At 41.9% G+C, this 21352-nt stretch overlaps 1 protein-coding gene across 5 annotated transcripts in view; it reads right to left on the bottom strand.

The window, feature by feature from the left end:
• Positions 1-425: 425 nt before the first annotated feature.
• The window catches only part of phf14 (PHD finger protein 14), a 284756-nt gene continuing 263829 nt past the window's right edge, over positions 426-21352 (bottom strand). For all 5 annotated transcript variants that reach the window (XM_060904723.1, XM_060904724.1, XM_060904725.1 and 2 more), the window contains one exon: positions 426-1216. In XM_060904723.1, the coding sequence (XP_060760706.1) occupies positions 1142-1216 (75 nt within the window). In that variant the 3' untranslated portion in view covers positions 426-1141. The remainder of the gene's footprint in view (positions 1217-21352) is intronic.

Raw genomic sequence — 21352 nt, 5'->3', positions numbered from 1 at the left:
TATCCGTTGGAGTTTTTTTTTTTCCCTCTGTCAGTTCATTTGTATGACAAGGTTTGCTTCCTTGGCTGTTTGCTGAGTGGTGGTACTTCACCAGAATATTGCACCAAGTATTATTCTGTCACTTGTTCAGTTGGCACTAGAACTTTCTTGTTGAGAAGTTCAGCACTTCTTGTACCTGACTTTTGCATTTGTTGTACGTCGCTCCGGATAAGAGCATCTGCTAAATGCCATGTAACGTAATGCAACAACTAAGAAAAAGAAAAAAAATTAATTTTATTTTCCAGTGTCTGATATTTTTTTAAGTAGTTGGGCTGGATCTTGGAAACCCCTGGATCAGAAGGCTGGTTTAGCATTAAATATGACCGTTTATTCTTGTTTATTCTTGTTTATTAAGAATTACACATTTACAAAGTACCTAAATACAGACTCTTGTGTAAACTCTTGTGGCAGGCAAAGTGTAAATCTGCAACACAGTCAGATGAAAGCAAGAATTTATAAATTTATGACTACCTGCAAAATATGAGGCCATGTGCGTAGGACACCCAGCATTTCATATAGAGTACTGTACAAATGCAAAAATAGTGTTTGCTCTGTTATCTGAGTGTTATTAATCACTCTCATAGGTGCTCACTCTTGAGCACGTACATGAAGATGGATACAAAAAAAATCATACAAAACAAATGCAAACATGAAACTTGAGAATAAAAGAATATTTAACAATAGTAAATTTCTCTCTGTACAAAAAGAAAAGATATTGTTAACATGACATTAGTATAGTATGATAATATATCACACAAGATGTTCACATTCAGCTTGGGCCGTGGTTGTTTAGTGTAGGAAAAAATTCCCTTCATGTCAGTTCATGACTCGCGTAAGTTCACAGATTCTAACTAGTAAATGGTGTTGAAAAACAATGTCAGTGCAATTACCTTCAAGTTCTCACATAAAATCTGAAATTATGTATTAACAGCTCGATCACACTGTAAATGAGCCTGCATTACTCTGCTCAACAAAATGCCTTGATGTTGTATTTGTGAGCACACATATAAAATCCGACACACAAAAAAAAATACAAAACAAATTCAAACAGGAACTGAAGGTGTCTGCACTGACAGTGTGGACAGAGTGGCAGTGAGGTAATTCAGTTTGGGATCTCCTGCTCAGCCATTTCCTCTTTAACAGGTTCCTCTTCAGCTTCACGCGCTTCCTCTTCCTCCTGAATAGAATCAGAAAAAGCATGTTTACACCTGGACATTTCATGTGCCATGAAATACAGTCTTCTTTTATCCTCCAATAAAATCAGCAAGGATGAGCTAATCATCATGTGAATCTGGAATGATTGACAGTTGTGCAGGTTTTATCAAACACTCCAATATTATCTGATGCCCCACGGAAGCCCCGCCCCCTTCCCCCCATCTCAGCATTAGTAATGTTTTGGCTGGTGCTCTCGTCTCGTCTTGATCCGATTTTCCTGCTCGATTCTCATTTTCTGTCAGGGGAATCAGAGGACATTTTTAGTTCATTCATCTAAAATAATGTATGTTTGACCGCGAACAATAGACACGTTAATATCAAAGTTAAGACAAGTTAATATCAATAAACTATATTTATTAGAGATATTTTTTTCGGCGGGCGGCACGGTGGTGTAGTGGTTAGCGCTGTCGCCTCACAGCAAGAAGGTCCTGGGTTCGAGCCCCGTGGCCGGCGAGGGCCTTTCTGTGTGGAGTTCGCATGTTCTCCCCGTGTCCGCGTGGGTTTCCTCCGGGTGCTCCGGTTTCCCCCACAGTCCAAAGACATGCAGGTTAGGTTAACTGGTGACTCTAAATTGACCGTAGGTGTGAATGTGAGTGTGAATGGTTGTCTGTGTCTATGTGTCAGCCCTGTGATGACCTGGTGACTTGTCCAGGATGTACCCCACCTTTTGCCCGTAGTCAGCTGGGATAGGCTCCAGCTTGCCTGCGACCCTGTAGAAGGATAAAGCGGCTAGAGATAATGAGATGAGATGAGATATTTTTTCGGCTGAAATTTCAGCCACAATTTTTTTGTGTGTGAACAAAGGGTCATCAACTATTCCTTGCTCCTTTTCAGGGTTGGCAAGTACATAGCACTCAAGATGCATGAAATGACCAAGTGTAAATGGAGCCAAAGACATTAGGTATGCTTTTATTCAAATGTCTTGCAGCAAAAGAAAATGCAAATAGTTTTGTGTTTTTATCCACCAGGTATTCTTATTCTGAAGACGTAGGGACAAGATGGCATATCGCCATGACAGGATACAGGGATTTAAAAAAAAAAAAAAAACGGTAAAGAAAATGTTAAAGGTACTGACTGCAAAGTCATCTGAAATTTAAACATTTTTTTATTGTGCATGGCATTTTCCGATGTCTCGCAAGAACAATATCATGTGGATGAGATGTGATCATTTTGATGTGCTGAGGGTTGATTTTCTCCATTTTAGGACTGAATATCCTCCCCCTTGAGGTAAACAGTATGGCCCTACAGAGACAGTCGAATGCAAGGAGCTTGAACTAATTAGCATAACTTTGGAACTGCATCACATCAAGATGGCGACACGCGGAAAACATCGTGACTCTGCATCGACCTCAAGAGTTTTGAATCGCAGGTATGTAATTTGTGAATGACATTCGTGAACAGATCTGTGAAACAAAAGACAAATATATCTTTTCTCTGTTACTGCTTTTGTCTTCTCATTTCTTTCTCTGTAAGATCAAAACTTTAGGTGTATAAATCCATACTCGTTACTGTGGAGTCGAGCCCATGCATTTTAAGGCTAAAATAGCTAAGCACTAGCTAGAATGATTTAGTTATCCATCCAGAAAAATGACAAGACTTTTATTTTTAGAACGTTAATAACCAGTTTAGCTCACGCTAATCTTACACTGGGCCTTCAATCTACCTGGGCTTGGGACCAGGACTAAGTATGCGCAGTCTTGTACAACCCTATTATTAACCTAATCTGCATGTCTTTGGACTGTGGGGGAAACCAGAGCACCCTGAGGAAACCCATGCAGACACAGGGAGAACATGCAAACTCCACACAGAAAGGCCCCCTTGGCCATGGGGTTTTGAACCCGGAATCTTCTTAGGCATGTCATGAAACCTTGCTCTGTCTTGCAGTTGCACTCACTCAGCAGGCTTTCCTTTTGTTTTCCGCTGGCTTTTAGCTTAGTTTTAGTTTGCCATGTTTACCCACGCTGACTTGTTTTGGTTAAAAGTAGGTCAAACGCATCCCATGATGGTCACATGATATTGTTGCTCACTTGCTTCGGCAATCTCTGGAATTGTAAAATGCGGGATGGATTTTATCTCAGGCAAAACATTTACACATAGGATACATGGTGTGTGCAGCAGCGAAACATCTCAAAACTCCAACAGCAATAGAAGTAGAACCTTTAAACTGTTAAAATCCATCCATCCATTATCTGTAGCCGCTTTATCCTGTTCTACAGGGTCGCAGGCAAGCTGGAGCCTATCCCAGCTGACTACGGGCGAGAGGCGGGGTACACCCTGGACAAGTCGCCAGGTCATCACAGGGCTGACACATAGACACAGACAACCATTCACACTCACATTCACACCTACGCTCAATTTAGAGTCACCAGTTAACCTAACCTGCATGTCTTTGGACTGTGGGGGAAACCGGAGCACCCGGAGGAAACCCACGCAGACAACATGCAAACTCCGCACAGAAAGGCCCTCGCTGGCCGCTTGGCTCGAACCCGGACCTTCTTGCTGTGAGGCGACAGCGCTAACCACTACACCACTGTTAAAATCACAATGGAATATTATATACTATACAATGCAATACTGAGAATTAAATACATAGTCTTTTTGTCACAAACAAGTAAAATACAGTGAAATTCTTTTCTTCACATATCCCGGTTTGTTAGGAAGCTGAGTTCAGAGTGTACGATAAGCCATGAAAGCTTGTGTATTCTTAAACTGCAAAACGGAGACCGTATTTTGAAAGTTTTTATTAATTACTGAAGGCTAAAAGTGAAAATCTTGATAATTATTTAATTGCTTACACTGCTGCAAAGTTGTTAACACACACCATGATACATTGACTATATTTCCCTCAGCCTCTTCTTTTCTCTTTAATCAATATGGCATCTTTTCAACCTCAGCCAAGCAACAAATACTCAGAAGATACAACAGCGCATGGTCATCATGCCGGAGTCACTTAAAGCTCGCCAAGATTTAGAGCAAGACACAAATAGAAAACGACGGCCATCTCGACAGTTAAATGAGTCTGACAGATGCAATTATCCCCTCTTCCTGAGGTTAATACACACATCTACAGCCAGCCATGTGTGATTACCTATTCCCAACCACACACTGCCTCCATCCTACCCTGGAAGGGCAGCTGTATCACACACACACACACACACACACACACACACACACACACACACACACACACACACACACACAAAAAAAAAAAATGACAACCCCTCTTAGGAAACCTCAGCCTTTCTTATCTGTGATGGACCATCTCATTGATTATTTTGTCGATGCGCTATTTTCGGGCTGATACCGTACACACATCTTATTAAGAGCTGCTAAAACATGACATGAACCTTTCAGTGTTATTAATGAATTATTTTGTGTAAAATGCTTCACAAATACCATTCATTCAAATGTATCTTATACTGTACACTGCAGGAGTGAACAAATTCCAGTACCAGTTGAAAGTTTGTACACCCCACTACTCATTCATAGGTTTTTCTGTATTTACATCAAAAATATGAAATAACATATGGAACATATATGGAAACATTATATGGACACGAGTGTTTTACTGGGAAATACACCACTTGTAGTTTTCATACGAGCTACAGCCAGGACATGGAGAACCAAAACTGTGACATAAAGCTCTATACATCACTTGTGAGGAAATCGATGAATAGTTTTGATAAATTTGGGTACTTTTTGTTTGTGAATGTGACTATATAATAAAAAGAAAATCACGTTTGCTTGAAGACATGAAGTTTATCTTCTTGTGTTGAAAAACTTGCATTTTTCATACAAAATATATCACGGATCTGAGTAACATATTTCCCGATATTTCACTCTGATGACATCACTCCCAGTGTTTTCCCGCTGCCTAGCCATGCATTGTCAAAATGGTGAACCGGTTCACAATTAAAATTCTTTTGAATAACTTGTGTTTTTTTTTTTGTGTGTGTGTGGATGTGTCCATATCAAGAAGATTACACAGAGACACAAAGATGTGAAGTTTGTCTTCTCATGTTAAAAAATATATCACTTGTTCCCTCACTCGAAGATAAACTTCATATCTCCGTGCAACCATGCAAACTTTTGTTTATTTATGTGGTAAACAAAAGTGTAAAAAAATCTATATGTTTGATATTTTAGATTCTTCAAAGTAGCCACTGTTTGTGCACACTATTGGCATTATCTTGGGCGACACGGTGGTGTAAGTGGTTAGCACGGTCGCCTCACAGCAAGAAGGTTCTGGGTTTGAGCCCAGCGGCCGGCGGGGGCCTTTCTGTGTGGAGTTTCCATGTTCTTCCCGTGTCTGTGTGGGTTTCCTCCAGGTGCTCCGGTTTCCCCCACAGTCTAAAGGCATGCGGTTAGGTTAATATGGAACGGCCTTGGGCTGAGGTGCCCTTGACCGAGGCACCTAACCCCCAACTGCTCCCCAGGCGCTGTTAGCATGACTGCCCACTGCTCTGGGTATGTGTGTTCACTGCTTCAGATAGGTTAAATGCAGAGAGGAATTTCACAAGCGTGTGATGAATAAAGTTGTTGTTCTTCATGAGGTAGTCACCTGGAATGCTTTTTCAATAAACAGGTGTGCTTCGTCAAAAGTTAATTGGTGCAATTTATTGTCTTCTTAATGTGTTTGAGATTAAACAGCAAATAGTAAATAATAAAAATGCAGTAAATAGCCCTATTCCAAAACTGCAGTAATCCATATTATGTCAAGAACCGCTCAACTAAGTTAAGAGAAATGATGTAGCACTCAAGATGCATGAAATGACCAAGTGTAAATGGAGTCAAAGATATTAGGTAAGCTTTTATTCAAATGTCTTGCAGCAAAAGAAAATGCAAATAGTTTTGTGTTTTCATCCACCAGGGTTATGGGATTATTCTGACGACAGAGGGACAAGATGGCATATCGCCATGACAGGATACAGGGATTAAAAAATGTTAAGCTGTTAAAATTATAATGAAATATTATGTACTATTTACCTCTATTTATGTGGTAAAGTGCTTAAAAAAAGTTGGATATTTTAGATTCTTCAAAGTAGCCACCGTTTACCTTGATGACGCTCTACACACTATTGGCATTATAAAACAGTAAATAGTAAAAATACAAATACAGTAAATAGCCCTATTCCACAACTGTAGTAATCTATATTATGTCAAGAACCGTTCAACTAAGTAAAGAGAAACATCATCCATCATTATTTTAAGACATGATGTGTCTTTTAATTAATAAAAATAAAAATAATTGAATTAGGTGTGTCCAAACTTTTGACTGGTACCATATATGTACTCTCACTTCTTGAGTACACGGTTCACTGTAATATTACTATGGCAGTGAGGGTGTGGTTGAGTGTCAGCTGTGAACGATAAGGAGTCAGGTTGAACCAGCAGGTAACATGTGATGAGTTATGCCTGTGTCTAATTCCTGGCTGTCTATTAACATGCATCTGTGTGTGTCTTCCAGATAGTCAGTAACGAGAGAGAAAGAGCTGCGTTCCCCAATGTGTGTGTGTGTGTGTGTTTTCCGTAGTATTTACTGAAAAGTCAAAGTTAAAATAAAGCGCACCTTGAACTGTCGCACCTGTCTCCAGTTCCTCGTTGTCCAAACATAAAAAGTCATTACACTAGTGCCGAAACCCAGGACTTGAGGAAAAATGTCGCTATGGAGTCCAAACCAGTCAGGGGAGCTCCTCCAGACCCTCACTGTTGACCTCCAATGCCAGCACCAAGAGCTTCTTGGACTGTCCATCAAACGGGCAGTGCTTCCAGACCCTGTGCAAGGCCCAGGTGAAGGACCGGCAGGTGGTGCGGAGCTTGGTCCTGTCAGCAGGTACTCAAGTGGTCACTCCTGCACGGCCAGTGTTCCTGTTCAGCTGGTCAAGATGGGGCCACATGATGACCCAGAATCCTTCGAGCTGTTTGAGCACATTGCGGAGGCGAGCTTGTGGCCAATTGCCAACTGCCAACACCTATTGCCATTCCTGTCAGGGGAAGCACAGCTCATGGCTTGGCAGCACCCAGCCACCAGCATGCTGGAGTACCCAGAGCTAAAGTGGGCTATACCGCAACAGGTCAGCAGTGGAAGAACATCGCCAGTGGTTCTGCATGCTGACCTATCGTGAAGTTGGCCACCCATTTGCGTTAACGCAGCAGCTCCGAGATGCCTGCTGATGGTGGTCTCTGGCAGGCGAGTGCGACATGGAGGACATCATCAATCATGTGACACTGAAGCAATTTGTCATCCAACTGCCGAGTGAGACCTCAACGTGGAGCCAGTGTCACTGTGTGGCGTTGCTGGAGGAGGCGGTCTGGCTGGCAGAGGACCACCTGATGGTGTTTCCATCAGGAGCAGGTGCTCTTGCAGCTTCTCTTCCCCTCTCTCTCTCCTTGCCCTTCCCCTGCTCCAGCCCCATGGAGACGGGGGCCAATTCCTCTGATACCCCCTCCCTGCACTCGTGTCTGTCCTCGTGTCTCCTCACCTTTTTCTCCTTCCGTGTCTGTGCTGCAGCTAAACCCCTCTCTCAATCCACAGGTAAACCCGTCCATGCCCACAAAAATCAGGAGAAAGCCCAGGCAGGTCTGCCGGCACAGCAGGAAGGCTGGGATTTCCCGGTATCAGGATTTCTGCAAAGGGGCAGGGATTCTGATTCGCATTCCTAATGCACTGCGGGCTTCCCCCGATTAAGCAGGAATGCACTGATCTCTGTGAGTATTCAAGGGAGTACACATCAGGCTTTGGTGGATTCTGGTTGTAATCAGACCTCCGTGCATCAAAGCCTGATTCAATGCGGGGCACTGGGAAATGCATGATTGGTGAAGGTGAGGTGTGTACACGAGGATGCACACAAATATCCATGGATGCTCATCACTATTCATTTCCTGGGAGAAAAGCATAGTGTGGAGGCAACGGTTAGCCCAAGCCTCACCCATCCACTTATCCTGGGGACAGATTGGCCTAGGTTTAAAACAATAAAACAGTTAGTAGTGGATGGCATGTCACGGGGGAATCCCACGGCAACATTGGCTGGGGAGGTGATCCCAGGGCCATTCGCATCAGTTCCATGTCATGACAACACAGAAAGTGAGGAGGGCCCCACCCCTCCTCTCTCTCTGGGGATTTCCTGCTGGAACAGATGCATGTTGAGTCTCTGAAACATGCTTGATCATGTTTTTACCAAGTGAAAGCAATTGATGGTCAAAGCCTCCAGCCTAATGTTGTGCTTTCCTTTCCATATTTTTGTATTATTAAGGATACAAAAGTATGCAGTGATGCAGGACACTCAGACTAAGGTGGGGACGACAGCTGTTGGTCCCAAAGAGCCAGAGGCTCCCAAAAAGCCATAGCCATAACTTTTATTCCATGCAGCTCATCATAATCCCATGGCTGGGCATATCAGTCAGGCCAAAACACTAAATCGTCTCATGGTTCATTTCTATTGGCCAGGAATTCATGCCGATGTCCGCAGGTGGTGTGCAGCTTGTCGTGAATGCCAGCTGGTAAATCCAGCAGCCATGTCAAAAGCACCATTGCGCCCATTACCATTAATTGAGATCCCCTTTGAAAGAATTGGCATGGATCTTGTCAGGCCATTAGGTCAATCTGCACGCATTAGTCATAGTGGATTATGCAACGCAATACCTGGAAGCAGTGCCTCTTTACAATATCTCTGCATGTAATGTTGCGGAGACACTCTTTTGCATTATCTCCCAAGTCAGGATTCTGAAAGAAATCCTGACTGATCAAGGCACTACTTTTATGTCATGTACACTGCCTGAACTGTACGAATTATTGGGTATCAAATTGATTCGTACCAGTGTTTACCATCTGCAAATGGACGGGCTGGTCAAACGTTTTAATCAAATGCTTAAAAACATGATTCGTAAGTTCGTTCAGAATGTTAGAAACTAAGATAAATGGCTAGACTCTCTGTTGTTTGCAGTTTGTGAGGTCCCACAAGCCTCCCCCAGGCTTTCCTCATTTGAATTGCTGTATGAGTGCAAGCCCTGTGGCATCTTGGACATCATAAAATAAAATTGGGAGGAAGGACCTTCTGAAAGCAAAAATGAAATTCAATACGTTCTTGACCTGAGAGCAAAACTCCATGCACTGAGTCACATCACCCAGGAGAATTTGCTACAATCAAACAGGGACACGGCTAACAAAATTAGCACCAGGAGATATAAAAGTAAAAAAAAAAAAAATACTCATTTTACTGCCAATGTCAAGCTCAAAATTACTCGCCAAGTGGCAAGGTGAATTGAGGAAGTCGACTATGAGGTCAGGCACACAGACTGGGATGATGCATGTCAAATTTGCCATCTCAATCTCCTGAAACTGTGCAGAGAAGAGGTTCCTGTGGCTCTGGCGATGGTAGTTTCAGAGAGGGCAGAGCTGGGACCAGAGGTAAGTCCAAAAGGTGCTGCCCAATTCATCCTGGTCCCCTGTGGAGATCACCTCTCACTGTCCCAGAGAGCACAGGTTGTCAGGTAGCAGGAGGAATTCTGTGATGTGTTCTCACCTCTTTCTGGTCACACTGACCTCAAAGAGCACTACACTGAGACTCCTCCAGGTGTGGTGGTGTGCAGCCACCTGTATCAGCTCCCTGGGCACAAGAAAAATATGGTTCGGGATGAACACAAGGCGATACTTGACATGGGAGTAATTGAGGAGTCGTACAGTGACTGGAGCAGTCCAATGGTCTTAGTTCCCATGACTGATGGGATGGCCTGGTTCTGTGGGGACTACAGAAAGGTCAATGCAGTGTCTAAATTTAACGCATATCCGATGCCTTGCATTGATGAACTGCTCAACCAGTTAGGCATGGCTCGCTTTTATTCAACACTGGATTTGACAAAGGGATACTGGCAGATCCCCTTGACTCCATTATCCTGTGGAAACCCCCCCGCCTTTTCCATTCCATTTGGTTTAGACCAATTCGTCACCCTTCCATTTGGGTTGTTTGGGGCCCCGGTGACGTTTCAGCGTCTCATGGACCGAATCCTCCATCCCTACAACATGTATGAGGCTGCCTATTTATATGACATTATTATTTATAGTAATGATTGGCAGCAGCATTTACAACATCTAAGGGTTGTCCTGAGGTCACTGAGGTGCGCTGGGCTCACTGCAAACCCAAAGAAGTGTGCAACTGGGCAGGTGGAAGCATGGTATCTGGGCTTCCACTTGGGTCATGAGTAGGTGTGTCCCCAAATTGATAAGATAGCAGCAATTGTAGCCTGCCCGAGACCTAAGACCAAAAAGGGGGTGAAGTAGTTGCTGGGGCTGGCTGGCTATTATAGGTGGTTTGTGCCTAATTTTTCAGATGTCACCAGCCTACTGACTGACCTCACTAAAAAGAGGGCACCAGATCTGGTCCAGTGGATGGAGCATGGAGCCGTGCGAATGGGCTTTTCTTCAAATTAAAGTAGTTTTGTGCAGGGACCTGCTGTTGCATTCACCTGACTTTTCTCTCCCTTTTGTTTTACAGGCCGACGCATTGGACAGAGGGCTGGGGGCAGTTTTGTCCCAGGTGGTGGAGGGGAGGAGTGCCTGGTGCTGTACATCAGCTGCAAGCTCTTGATGCGAGAGTCAAAGTACAGCACCACAGAGAAGGAGTGTTTGGCCATCAAGTGGGCGGTCCTCACTCTCTGGTACTACCTGCTAGGATGCCCTTTCAGCCTCTATTCCGACCATGCCCCGCTCCAGTGGCTCCACCGCATGAAGGATGCCAATGCGCAAATCACTTGTTGGTATCCCTTCAGCCCTTCAAGTTCGAGGTGGTCCACAGGCCCAGGGTGCAGATGGTGGTGGCAGGTTATCTCTCCCACTGTGGGGTAGTCAGCTGCAGGTCAAACAGCTCCCCGGCCTGAGTTGGGCGGTAGGAGTATGTGGCAGCGAGGGTGTGGTTGAGCGTTGGCTGTGAACGACAAGGAGTCAGGTTGAACCAGCAGATAACATGTGATGAGTTACACCTGTGTCTAATTACTGGCTGCCTATTAACATGTGTCTCTGTGTGTCTTCCAGATAGCCAGCAACGAGAGCGAGAGAGAGCTGTGTTCCCCAACAGGTTTCCGTAGTATTCTCTGAAAAGTGAAAGTTAATAAAGTGCGCCTTGAATTGTTGCGCCTGGCTCCAGTTCCTCATTGTCCAAACATGTCATTACAATTACTTTCTTGAATACAATTTATAACAGTGCTTTTATTTACATATGAGTAAAAAAAAACACTTCAATTTTGCTACATTTATTTTTAATATAATAATAATAATAATAATAATCTCATCTCATTTTCATCCACTTATCCGGGGCTGGGTCGCGGAGGCAGCAGTCTGAGCATGGAAGCCCAAACTTCCCTCTCCCCAGACACCTCGGCCAGCTCCTCGGGAAGAACACCAAGGCGTTCCCAGGCCAGCCAAGAGACATAGTCCCTCCAGCATATCCTGGGTCTTCCCTGGGGCCTCCTCCCAGGGGGACATGCCTGGAAAACCTCCCCAGGGTGTTATTAATAATAATAATAATAATAATAATAATACATTCAACCCCAGAAGACTGTGAAGCATGTGCAAATTTTTAAGAATTCATTTTCAACACCACAAATCAAAAATAAAGCGAAAGTCTACGCTTCACATGCAACATGCTTAGCAGCAATGCCTGAGACAATGGAGACAGATTTTAGCCAATTTATCAGCTTTCTTCAGTTTTAAATATGTCAAAGGAAAAAGTGTGATGATAATCTGCAAATTATATGAGCCAAAACCTGTCAAAAACACCAACAAACCCAAAAACTGCATTTCAACATCCAACCTGTGGAAATGTGCATAACTTAGCCATTAGCCAGCTGACTGAGCTTTTTTTTTTTTCCAGTATGAAAGCTCTGTAGTAAATTTAAGATGTCACGTCAATGTTCAATACTGATTGTATGCTGTGTTAAATATATGAAAGGCCACAGTAATGTGTAAGACGTAGGGTTGATAGCTAGATACCTAGATAGCTAACTAGGCCAAAGAATCTTGCAAGTTTTTTTTTTTAAAGATATTTTTTGGGCTTTTTTCACCTTTATTGGATAGGACAGTGTAGAGACAGGAAATGAGCGGGAGAGAGAGATGGGGAGGGATCGGGAAATGACCTCGGGTCGGAATCAAACCCGGGTCCCCAGATTCATGGTATGGCGCCTTATCCACCTGAGCCACGACGCCCCCAGAATCTTGCAAGTTACTGAAACCCAACAGCATTTGGCTAAGTTTGCTAGCCAGCTAACGATATCTTTCTTTGTATACTTTTGATAATTGAGGTGATGCTCACTTTAGCATTACTAAAAAGTTGTGAATTATGATTATTTTGAAGGGTACTACAGCAGCAGTCAGTGTAAATATAATATGTGCATTATACTGTATTGCTGGGATTTGAACTCGCAACCATCCAGAACCTTATACGGTAGAACATAACCACAAGCGTAGCGGTCAAGACTTCCTGCACACAAACACTGTACAAGTCCATCGGTGCACTTTAGTGGAGTTTTAAGAGGCGCTACTTGAGTTTATAAAGCACTATTACCAAATAACCAAGAATTACAAGCATAGTTATATAGATTTATGAAACCAGGCTTTATATAAAGTGTTTGAAGATGTTGTATGGCCTTGATGGGGGACCATCAAACTCTGTATGACAATATAATTCAAATCTTAGACCTGCAGAAGAGAGAAATCCATTTAACAGAGTGTGCAGGCTTTTTATTTCACTCCGTCCGGCTGTGTCACATTCCAGAGTCGCTCTGTCTGGAGGGAACTTTTGATATACAGCGAGGCCCTTTATGAAAAATGCACCTCTTTTTCTTGAACTCTGGACACTTTGTCGCTGCTGGCCCTTGGACAGATATAAATTCACACCTCGTGAGCGTGCAAGTGCCTGATCTGCCTGTGCCATCCACCAAATCTCCCTGACAAGCCTGCCAATTTTCCAATTACCTGCGGCGCCGTACGTTATCGCCATGGCCGCTCGGTACTTAAATGAGAAACCACCTCATGCTAAATGTCTTAGTTAGGCTAAAGCACCCCTCCCTTTTCTATATCCCCTTCTAGTCTTTTTTTTTTTTTTGGGTGATTTAGAGCGTGTCCCTGAGGAAGTGCCCCAGGACATCTGGGGGACTGATTTGCAGGTCCTGCTGAGCGTCCCTCCTCCCATCTTTTTCCTCCAGGGGACAGAAGATGACTCGTTTCGGTTTGTGAGTTACAGCTGAGACATGGCTGCCGCTGGCAGGATCGCATATAATGCAGCAAAACTGCTCAGAAGTGTGAAATAGTTGAGAGGAATAAGACGGCAGGAAAGAAAACGGTGTTTAATCTTTGCCTGTTTCTGGCTTCTGAACGCTGTGACTTTGAGGTGAGGCGTGACAATAAACAGCAGTGTCGAATGTCAGTGTATACAGTTAAATTTAAGAGAGAGAATGAGACGGTAGTGAGGGAATGTTATAATGTAAGTCATAATAGTAACTACATTGTCTCTGGGATGCTCCACAACATTAAATGCAACCATAAATGGATAAAATGCATTGTGTGTTCAGGGATTTGAATCAATTGCTGACGGTAAGAAGAATAAAACACTTCAGGACATGCTGTTATTGGAAAATAAACAAACTCAGTGTGGTAACAGTGATGCCACTTGCCACATCACACCACCCTGTCCGTCACTGATTATTTTCCTATAACTGTAAAACCCCCAGGTGTTTTATTTCTTATTAAACTCATAATTGCTTCGTATCGCGATTCTGTATCAATTTCATAAACAAACAATACTCTATCACCAAGTCAGCATGTGGACAGTGATAGAATGACTCATTAGTTAAGGGTTGTTTTACAATCAGGGTACGCAAGCTAAAAATCACATTTAACACTTATTATCTTCAATATCAAAAGGCTTGACTAAATAAACTTGGTTGTTTATTGTAGCCCTGTGATAGCTCTATTTACCATGCAAAAAAAAAAAATTTGGTGATAGCGTTATTTTTGGTGAATGTATGGCAATATATGTCATATTTAGCAAAATTACTCGTGTCATTTAGAAAAAGTGCTTTTTTGACCACAGGTAGCTCCAAAAGGGATGCACTTACATCATTCTTTATACCATAAAACACATATTTGATTCCATATCATTGGAAACATAGTTAAGCTTTAATGTTGAACGCCAGCAAGTTTTCAGACTGTTTTGATCAAATTAGTATGTAATTGTGTCAAAAAAAGTCCTCTCCGAGACAGCTAATTTTTCAATATAAAATAACATATCTAAAATGATTTTCATCCTAAAATGTGGTCAAGATATTGGGACATAAATATTAGAGACGACTAACACAAAGCTTACAGCCTTATATTTAAAAGCACTGTGGAAGTAGTGGATTCTGAATTGTCAAAAAAAAAAAAAAGTCCTCTCCGAGAATCACTTCATTTGTTTCTCCCAGCCCTGCTTAAAGCTCCACTTAATCTTCTTTATCTTATAGCAGATTACACAAAACTACCATACACACACGCCAAAAAATTACCTGAAATCTGTTCTTTAACTTGTCCTTCACTTAAAAACTGGTACAAGAACCAGTTTGAATCAATTTGAATTTTGGACCCCTGTGACACAAACTTTGTCCCCTGATTGTAAAACAACCCGTAATTTAATAAATCAGTCTTGTACTTTAGTTGACTATAAAGTATTGTAAACACAGCACACACTGGCTTCAACCTTTCCTCTAACATTCTTCCTCTCAACAGCAAACACAGTATCTACATCCGTTATTTCAATTTAAGACTCAATTTAAAACATCAGTAACGTCGTCCATCATGGACATCAAGTCAGCCAGCGGTAAATAAATAAGTAAGAAAACTAAATAAATTCAGCTGTGTAATAAATTAAAAAAGCTGATAAAAATTTGCCTTGTGCTTATTACAGACGTCTAAAACACAACAAATGATTCTGGTGTCGGAGTAGTTTGATTACTGATGGTTGCTTTTGGTTGGGCGGCGGCACAAGTTCTTAGAAAACTGGAAAGTTGGCCTCGTGGAAAAAGTCTGAATACGTTTGCTTTTAAACAAACAAGCAAACAAACAAAAATGGTAATGCTGCTGGTTGTGTTTGATGTACAGTAATATGACTCGGAATATTTGTTTTATATCCATCTATCATTAAAAAAAAGAAGGCAAATGACCATAATTAAGTGTTCGCCATACTATACTTTACATTACACTATCCTGTAAACAAACAAACAGACAAACAAACAAACAAACAAACAAACAAAAATAAGGTGAATAAGGTTAAAGAGTTTGATATATGAGTGATTCCACGCTTATGGGTACTGAAATGGGGACATGAACTTATTTTTAAAAATTCACCTAAAACCATTTCTTTTTTTACCATCAGGTCACAAAACATGTAATCTTTAATGAATGATATGTTAAAAGATAACTTTAATTTTCTGAGATGTAATAAAAACATATTTATATGCCAAAGTCAGAACGTAACAGAAGTGTTGTGGACATATAGATTCTCAATTTTAACAATGTAGAATTACTTTTTGAAACATAGGAAGGTGATGTTTTAGCAAATATAATTAATAAACATGTGTAGTAGAATAAACATACACATTCTTTCAATAAGATTAACATGGTATATAGCTAGATTGGCGGCACGGTGGTGTAGTGGTTAGCGCTGTCGCCTCACAGCAAGAAGGTCCTGGGTTCGAGCCCCGTGGCCGGCGGGAGCCTTTCTGTGTGGAGTTTGCATGTTCTCCCCGTGTCCGCGTGGGTTTCCTCCGGGTGCTCCGGTTTCCCCCACAGTCCAAAGACATGCAGGTTAGGTTAACTGGTGACTCTAAATTGACCGTAGGTGTGAATGTGAGTGTGAATGGTTGTCTGTGTCTATGTGTCAGCCCTGTGATGACCTGGCGACTTGTCCAGGGTGTACCCCGCCTTTCGCCCGTAGTCAGCTGGGATAGGCTCCAGCTTGCCCGCGACCCTGTAGAAGGATAAAGCAGCTACAGATAATGAGATGAGATGAGATAGCTAGATTGTAATTAATTTGTAACAGACGCGAGATGGACAATTGTAACAGAAGTAATGGAACAGACATCATTTTGGAACTCATAGGCTTGACTTTGGCATATAAATATGTTTTTATTACATCTCAGAAAATTAAAGTTATATTTTAACATATCATTCATTAAAGATTACATGTTTTGTGACCTGATGGTAAAAAAAGAAATGGTTTTAGGTGAATTTTTAAAAATAAGTTCATGTCCCCATTTCAGTACCCATAAGCGTGGAATCACTCATATATATAATATATAACTATCCTGGAATTAAAAGCAAACAAACAAACAAACAAACAAAAAATATCTAAATAATTACAGAAATACTGTAGAAAGATAGAAAAAAACCAAACATATAAATGCAAGTATTTACCTTTTTTTTTTACATTCCACTAAACAAAGAGGTAAATAAACAGAAAGGAAGAAATACTGTTTGCCATAATAATGCTGCTATCCTGTAACAAACAAACAAACAAACAAACAAACAAACAAACAAACAAACAAACAAAGACGGACAGACATGTTTGCCATAATTTTTTTTTTTTACATACTGCATCCTGTGATAAACAAACATACAGACAGAGAGACAAAAAGACAGCTAAGTAAATGTACAAACAAATAAAAACAAGGAAGTACATCCTGCTGTCCTGTAAAACAAGTTCCTTTCTTTTTGCATAATTTTCAATTTTGTTTCCTTCTCAAACTGGCGTAATGCTCTTACCACTCCCTCAAAATGTTTTCGAAACACAAGACTTTTATCTTCTAAAGTGTGACTACTGACTTTCTACCAAATGCAAACTGAAATGTTCTTGTCAAACTCGAAGCAGAGCGTTCTTGAGATGTTAAGTGATTTTTATGCTAAACAGTCATTTCTGTCTGAAAGCTGGGGATATTTTGTCAAAAATGCAGGTGTCATTCGATGCGCCTTCTGCTTCAAATCTCTTTTCATATAAACCGAGAACGTCTCTCTTTTATTTTTATTTTTTATTTTGCAGACAGGATGACATTTCCTCCACGAGGCAGAGCCATCTCGAGCACCCTGACAGGCAGCGACATTGTGGGAAATCTCCACTGCTCTCCTTGGGGAAGAACGGAGGAACTGCGTCCTGCCACTCACGCTCCTGCCCTCTGGCAAACGCTTACACATATATGATAATGAAATGCCACATGCTTTATTCTAATCGCATATTCTAACAGATGCACGGCACATAAAACCATCTGAAAAATGATTGTTGCTCTTTATACGTAGACGCTGTTATACATGGTTTATTACTACTAGTAGACTGCATAATCAACTTAAATAAAACAGGCATGCTGTTAAAATAAAAGCCATTAGAGTGAGCAAGAGAGAGAGAGAGAGAGAGCGAGAGAGAGAATGTGTGTACATGCACTCAGACTAGACACAGACGGATCATAAAAATAATGCAGCTATTTACTATATAGATAGAGTTTCAGGATTACTGCTAGCATCCATATAGTGGTTACACATTAAACTGGGAGTGTGTGTGTGAGAGAGAGAGAGAGAGAGAGAGAGAGAGAGAGAGAGAGAGAGAGAATTTACTAAAGGAGAGGAAATATCAAAGCGTAGTTACATGTTTTATTAATAATATTAGCTGTTAACTTGATTGTTCTGTATTGGCTTTCACAATAATGCAGGTAAAGCAAATAAAGAGCATTAACCTGAAGGGGGGAGAGAGATGTAAAGAGGCAGACAGGTAGGAAGAGATGGACAGACAAAGGGAGAAAGAGGGGAAAAAGACCGAGCGAGTATGAAAGAGATAGAGATATGAGAGAGAGAGAGAGAGAGAGAGAGAGAGAGACTGGGAGACAGGGACAGTGAGTGAGAAACAGAGAGAAAAACAGAAAGTCAGCGAGAGATATGTAAAGAGGCAGAGAGGTAGGAAGAGATGGACAGACAAAGAGAGAGAGGGGAAAAAGACCAGCGAGTATGAAAGAGATAGAGATATGAGAGAGAGAGAGAGAGAGAGAGAGAGAGACTGGGAGACAGGGACAGTGAGTGAGAAATAGAGAGAAAAACAGAAAGTCAGCGAGGGAGATGTAAAGAGGCAGACAGGTAGGAAGAAATGGACAGACAAAGAGAGAGAGGGGAAAAAGACCGAGCGAGTATGAAAGAGATAGAGATATGAGAGAGAGAGAGAGAGAGAGACTGGGAGACAGGGACAGTGAGTGAGAAACAGAGAGAAAAACAGAAGGTCAGCGAGAGATATGTAAAGAGGCAGACAGGTAGGAAGAGATGGACAGACAAAGAGAGAGAGGGGAAAAAGACCAAGCGAGTATGAAAGAGATAGAGATATGAGAGAGAGAGAGAGAGAGAGAGAGAGAGAGAGAGAGAGAGACTGGGAGACAGGGACAGTGAGTGAGAAACAGAGAGAAAAACAGAAAGTCAGCGAGAGATATGTAAAGAGGCAGACAGGTAGGAAGAGATGGACAGACAAAGAGAGAGAGGGGAAAAAGACCAAGCGAGTATGAAAGAGATAGAGATATGAGAGAGAGAGAGAGAGAGAGAGAGAGAGAGAGAGAGAGAGAGAGAGAGAGATACTGGGAGACAGGGACAGTGAATGAGAAACAGAGAGAAAAACAGAAAGTCAGTGAGAGATATGTAAAGAGGCAGACAGGTAGGAAGAGATGGACAGACAAAGAGAGAGAGGGGAAAAGACTGAGCGAGTATGAAAGAGATAGAGATATGAGAGAGAGAGAGAGAGAGAGACTGGGAGACAGGGACAGTGAGTGAGAAACAGAGAGAAAAACAGAAGGTCAGCGAGAGATATGTAAAGAGGCAGACAGGTAGGAAGAGATGGACAGACAAAGAGAGAGAGGGGAAAAAGACCAAGCGAGTATGAAAGAGATAGAGATATGAGAGAGAGAGAGAGAGAGAGAGAGAGAGAGAGAGAGAGAGATACTGGGAGACAGGGACAGTGAATGAGAAACAGAGAGAAAAACAGAAAGAGTCAGAGAGAGAGAGAGACAGACAGATGTGTGTGAGAATACAGGATGATGGTTAAACAACAGCATACAGACTGAACCCTAGGTGGCATCAAAGCCTTGTGGAGTGTGTGAATGTGCTGGAGACCTCTGCAGCCTCACCGTGCTGTGCTCCCTCCTTTCTCTCTCACACACACACACACACACACAGTCAACTTCATAAAGTGGGATTAGACTAAAGCTGGGTGAAAAAGAATTCAAATTTACGACTCTGCTTTGCCTTTAATGAGCTTTGGCGTCCTTTATCAAGCCGGCACAGTCCTCAAAGAATTCAGCTGGCTAATTAGTATGACGTATTTCCTTATCGTGTTTTCTGCTTTTATTGTCTTCCCTTGTGTGTATGTATATATATGTGTGTGTGTGTAGGCCATGGCTTTTATGTTGCATGCAGAAAAAGAGGCTTTATGGCCTCCTCCTGTCTGATAGGTGCCGCTGTGCGTTTGCAGAAGACAGATTGATGTCCTGCAACGATGATGAAAACACACACAGTGTGCAAAAAAAGGTGGAATAACATCCCGAGAAATGAAGCACGGCCACACACACACACAGCAACGTTATGAGAAAGAAGGTGAGCTCTCTTCATACACGGGATGAAAAAATACAAACAGCAATCAACACTCTGAATTATCTCTTAGTGCCAAAGGACACATGTGACACGTGACTGGCCTACGTGTGTGTGTATTAATACTAAATCTTCCATTTGGTGACATAAGATGGATGTTTAGTGTGCAGTTGCTTTACATTCTCCAGCGGGTTGTTGTAGTTTGATAGATTTGCATTTGTCTGGTGGCTTGTGATGGAAGTTGCTGAGTTTGAGTTTTGAGAAATGATGAAAAATCAGGTTTAGAACATACATACATACATACATACATACATATATATATTAAAAACACGCTTAATAAAATATATGTACAGTTCTGTGCAAAATGTCTTAGGCGCATGTAAAGAAATGATGTAGATCAAAAATCGCTTAGAAATAATGAAATGAAATATTTCAACATTAAAAAAAGAATATAAGCAGTAAGCAGTACGCCATAACAAATCACACAAAGTCAATATTTGGTGTGAGACGATCTTTTGCGTATAAAACCCCCCAAAAGTCTGAGGTCCAGTGAGTGCAGTTTTATGCAGAAATGAGCTGTAGGTTTTACTGAGCATCTTCCAGAACCAGCCACAGTTCTTCTGGACACTTTGACTGTCACACTCGCTTCTTCATTTTGCACCAAAACCCAGCAGCCTTCATTATGTTTTCTTTTTTAATCTGAAAAGTGCGCTCTTATATAATACTGCTCAGTTACAAACATTTTTTTTTTCCTGTAACATTTAATTTTGTGCTGGAAAAAAAATGTTAGAACTCTAAAATGTTTTTGTACTGACTTGATAATGTCGAAGTCATAAAATAGAACTCTAGAACAAAGTTTATATGAAAAAAAAAGGTGCCAAAACATTGGTCAAGACAGAGTATTTTTGGGAAATGAACATTATTACTTTACTTTGCTAACATTATTTCCTGCATTTGTTAACATTATTATTTTTAAGATCAGTAATATGTAATAGGCGGCACGGTGGTGTAGTGGTTAGCGCTGTCGCCTCACAGCAAGAAGGTCCTGGGTTCGAGCCCCGTGGCCGGCGAGGGCCTTTCTGTGCGGAGTTTGCATGTTCTCCCCGTGTCCGCGTGGGTTTCCTCCGGGTGCTCAGGTTTCCCCCACAGTCCAAAGACATGCAGGTTAGGTTAACTGGTGGCTCTAAATTGAGCGTAGGTGTGAATGTGAGTGTGAATGGTTGTCTGTGTCTATGTGTCAGCCCTGTGATGACCTGGCGACTTGTCCAGGGTGTACCCCGCCTTTCGCCCGTAGTCAGCTGGGATAGGCTCCAGCTTGCCTGCAACCCTGTAGAAGGATAAAGCAGCTAGAGATAATGAGATGAGATAATATGTAATAGTAACAAAGTATGTTAACACATCTCATCTCATCTCATCTCATTATCTGTAGCCGCTTTATCCTGTTCTACAGGGTCGCAGGCAAGCTGG

The sequence above is a fragment of the Neoarius graeffei genome, chromosome 22 (genome assembly GCF_027579695.1).
Source record: "Neoarius graeffei isolate fNeoGra1 chromosome 22, fNeoGra1.pri, whole genome shotgun sequence".
Classification (NCBI taxonomy): Eukaryota; Metazoa; Chordata; class Actinopteri; order Siluriformes; family Ariidae; genus Neoarius; species Neoarius graeffei.
Note: the sequence above shows the minus strand (reverse complement) of the source record. Positions and strands in the feature narration are given on the sequence as shown.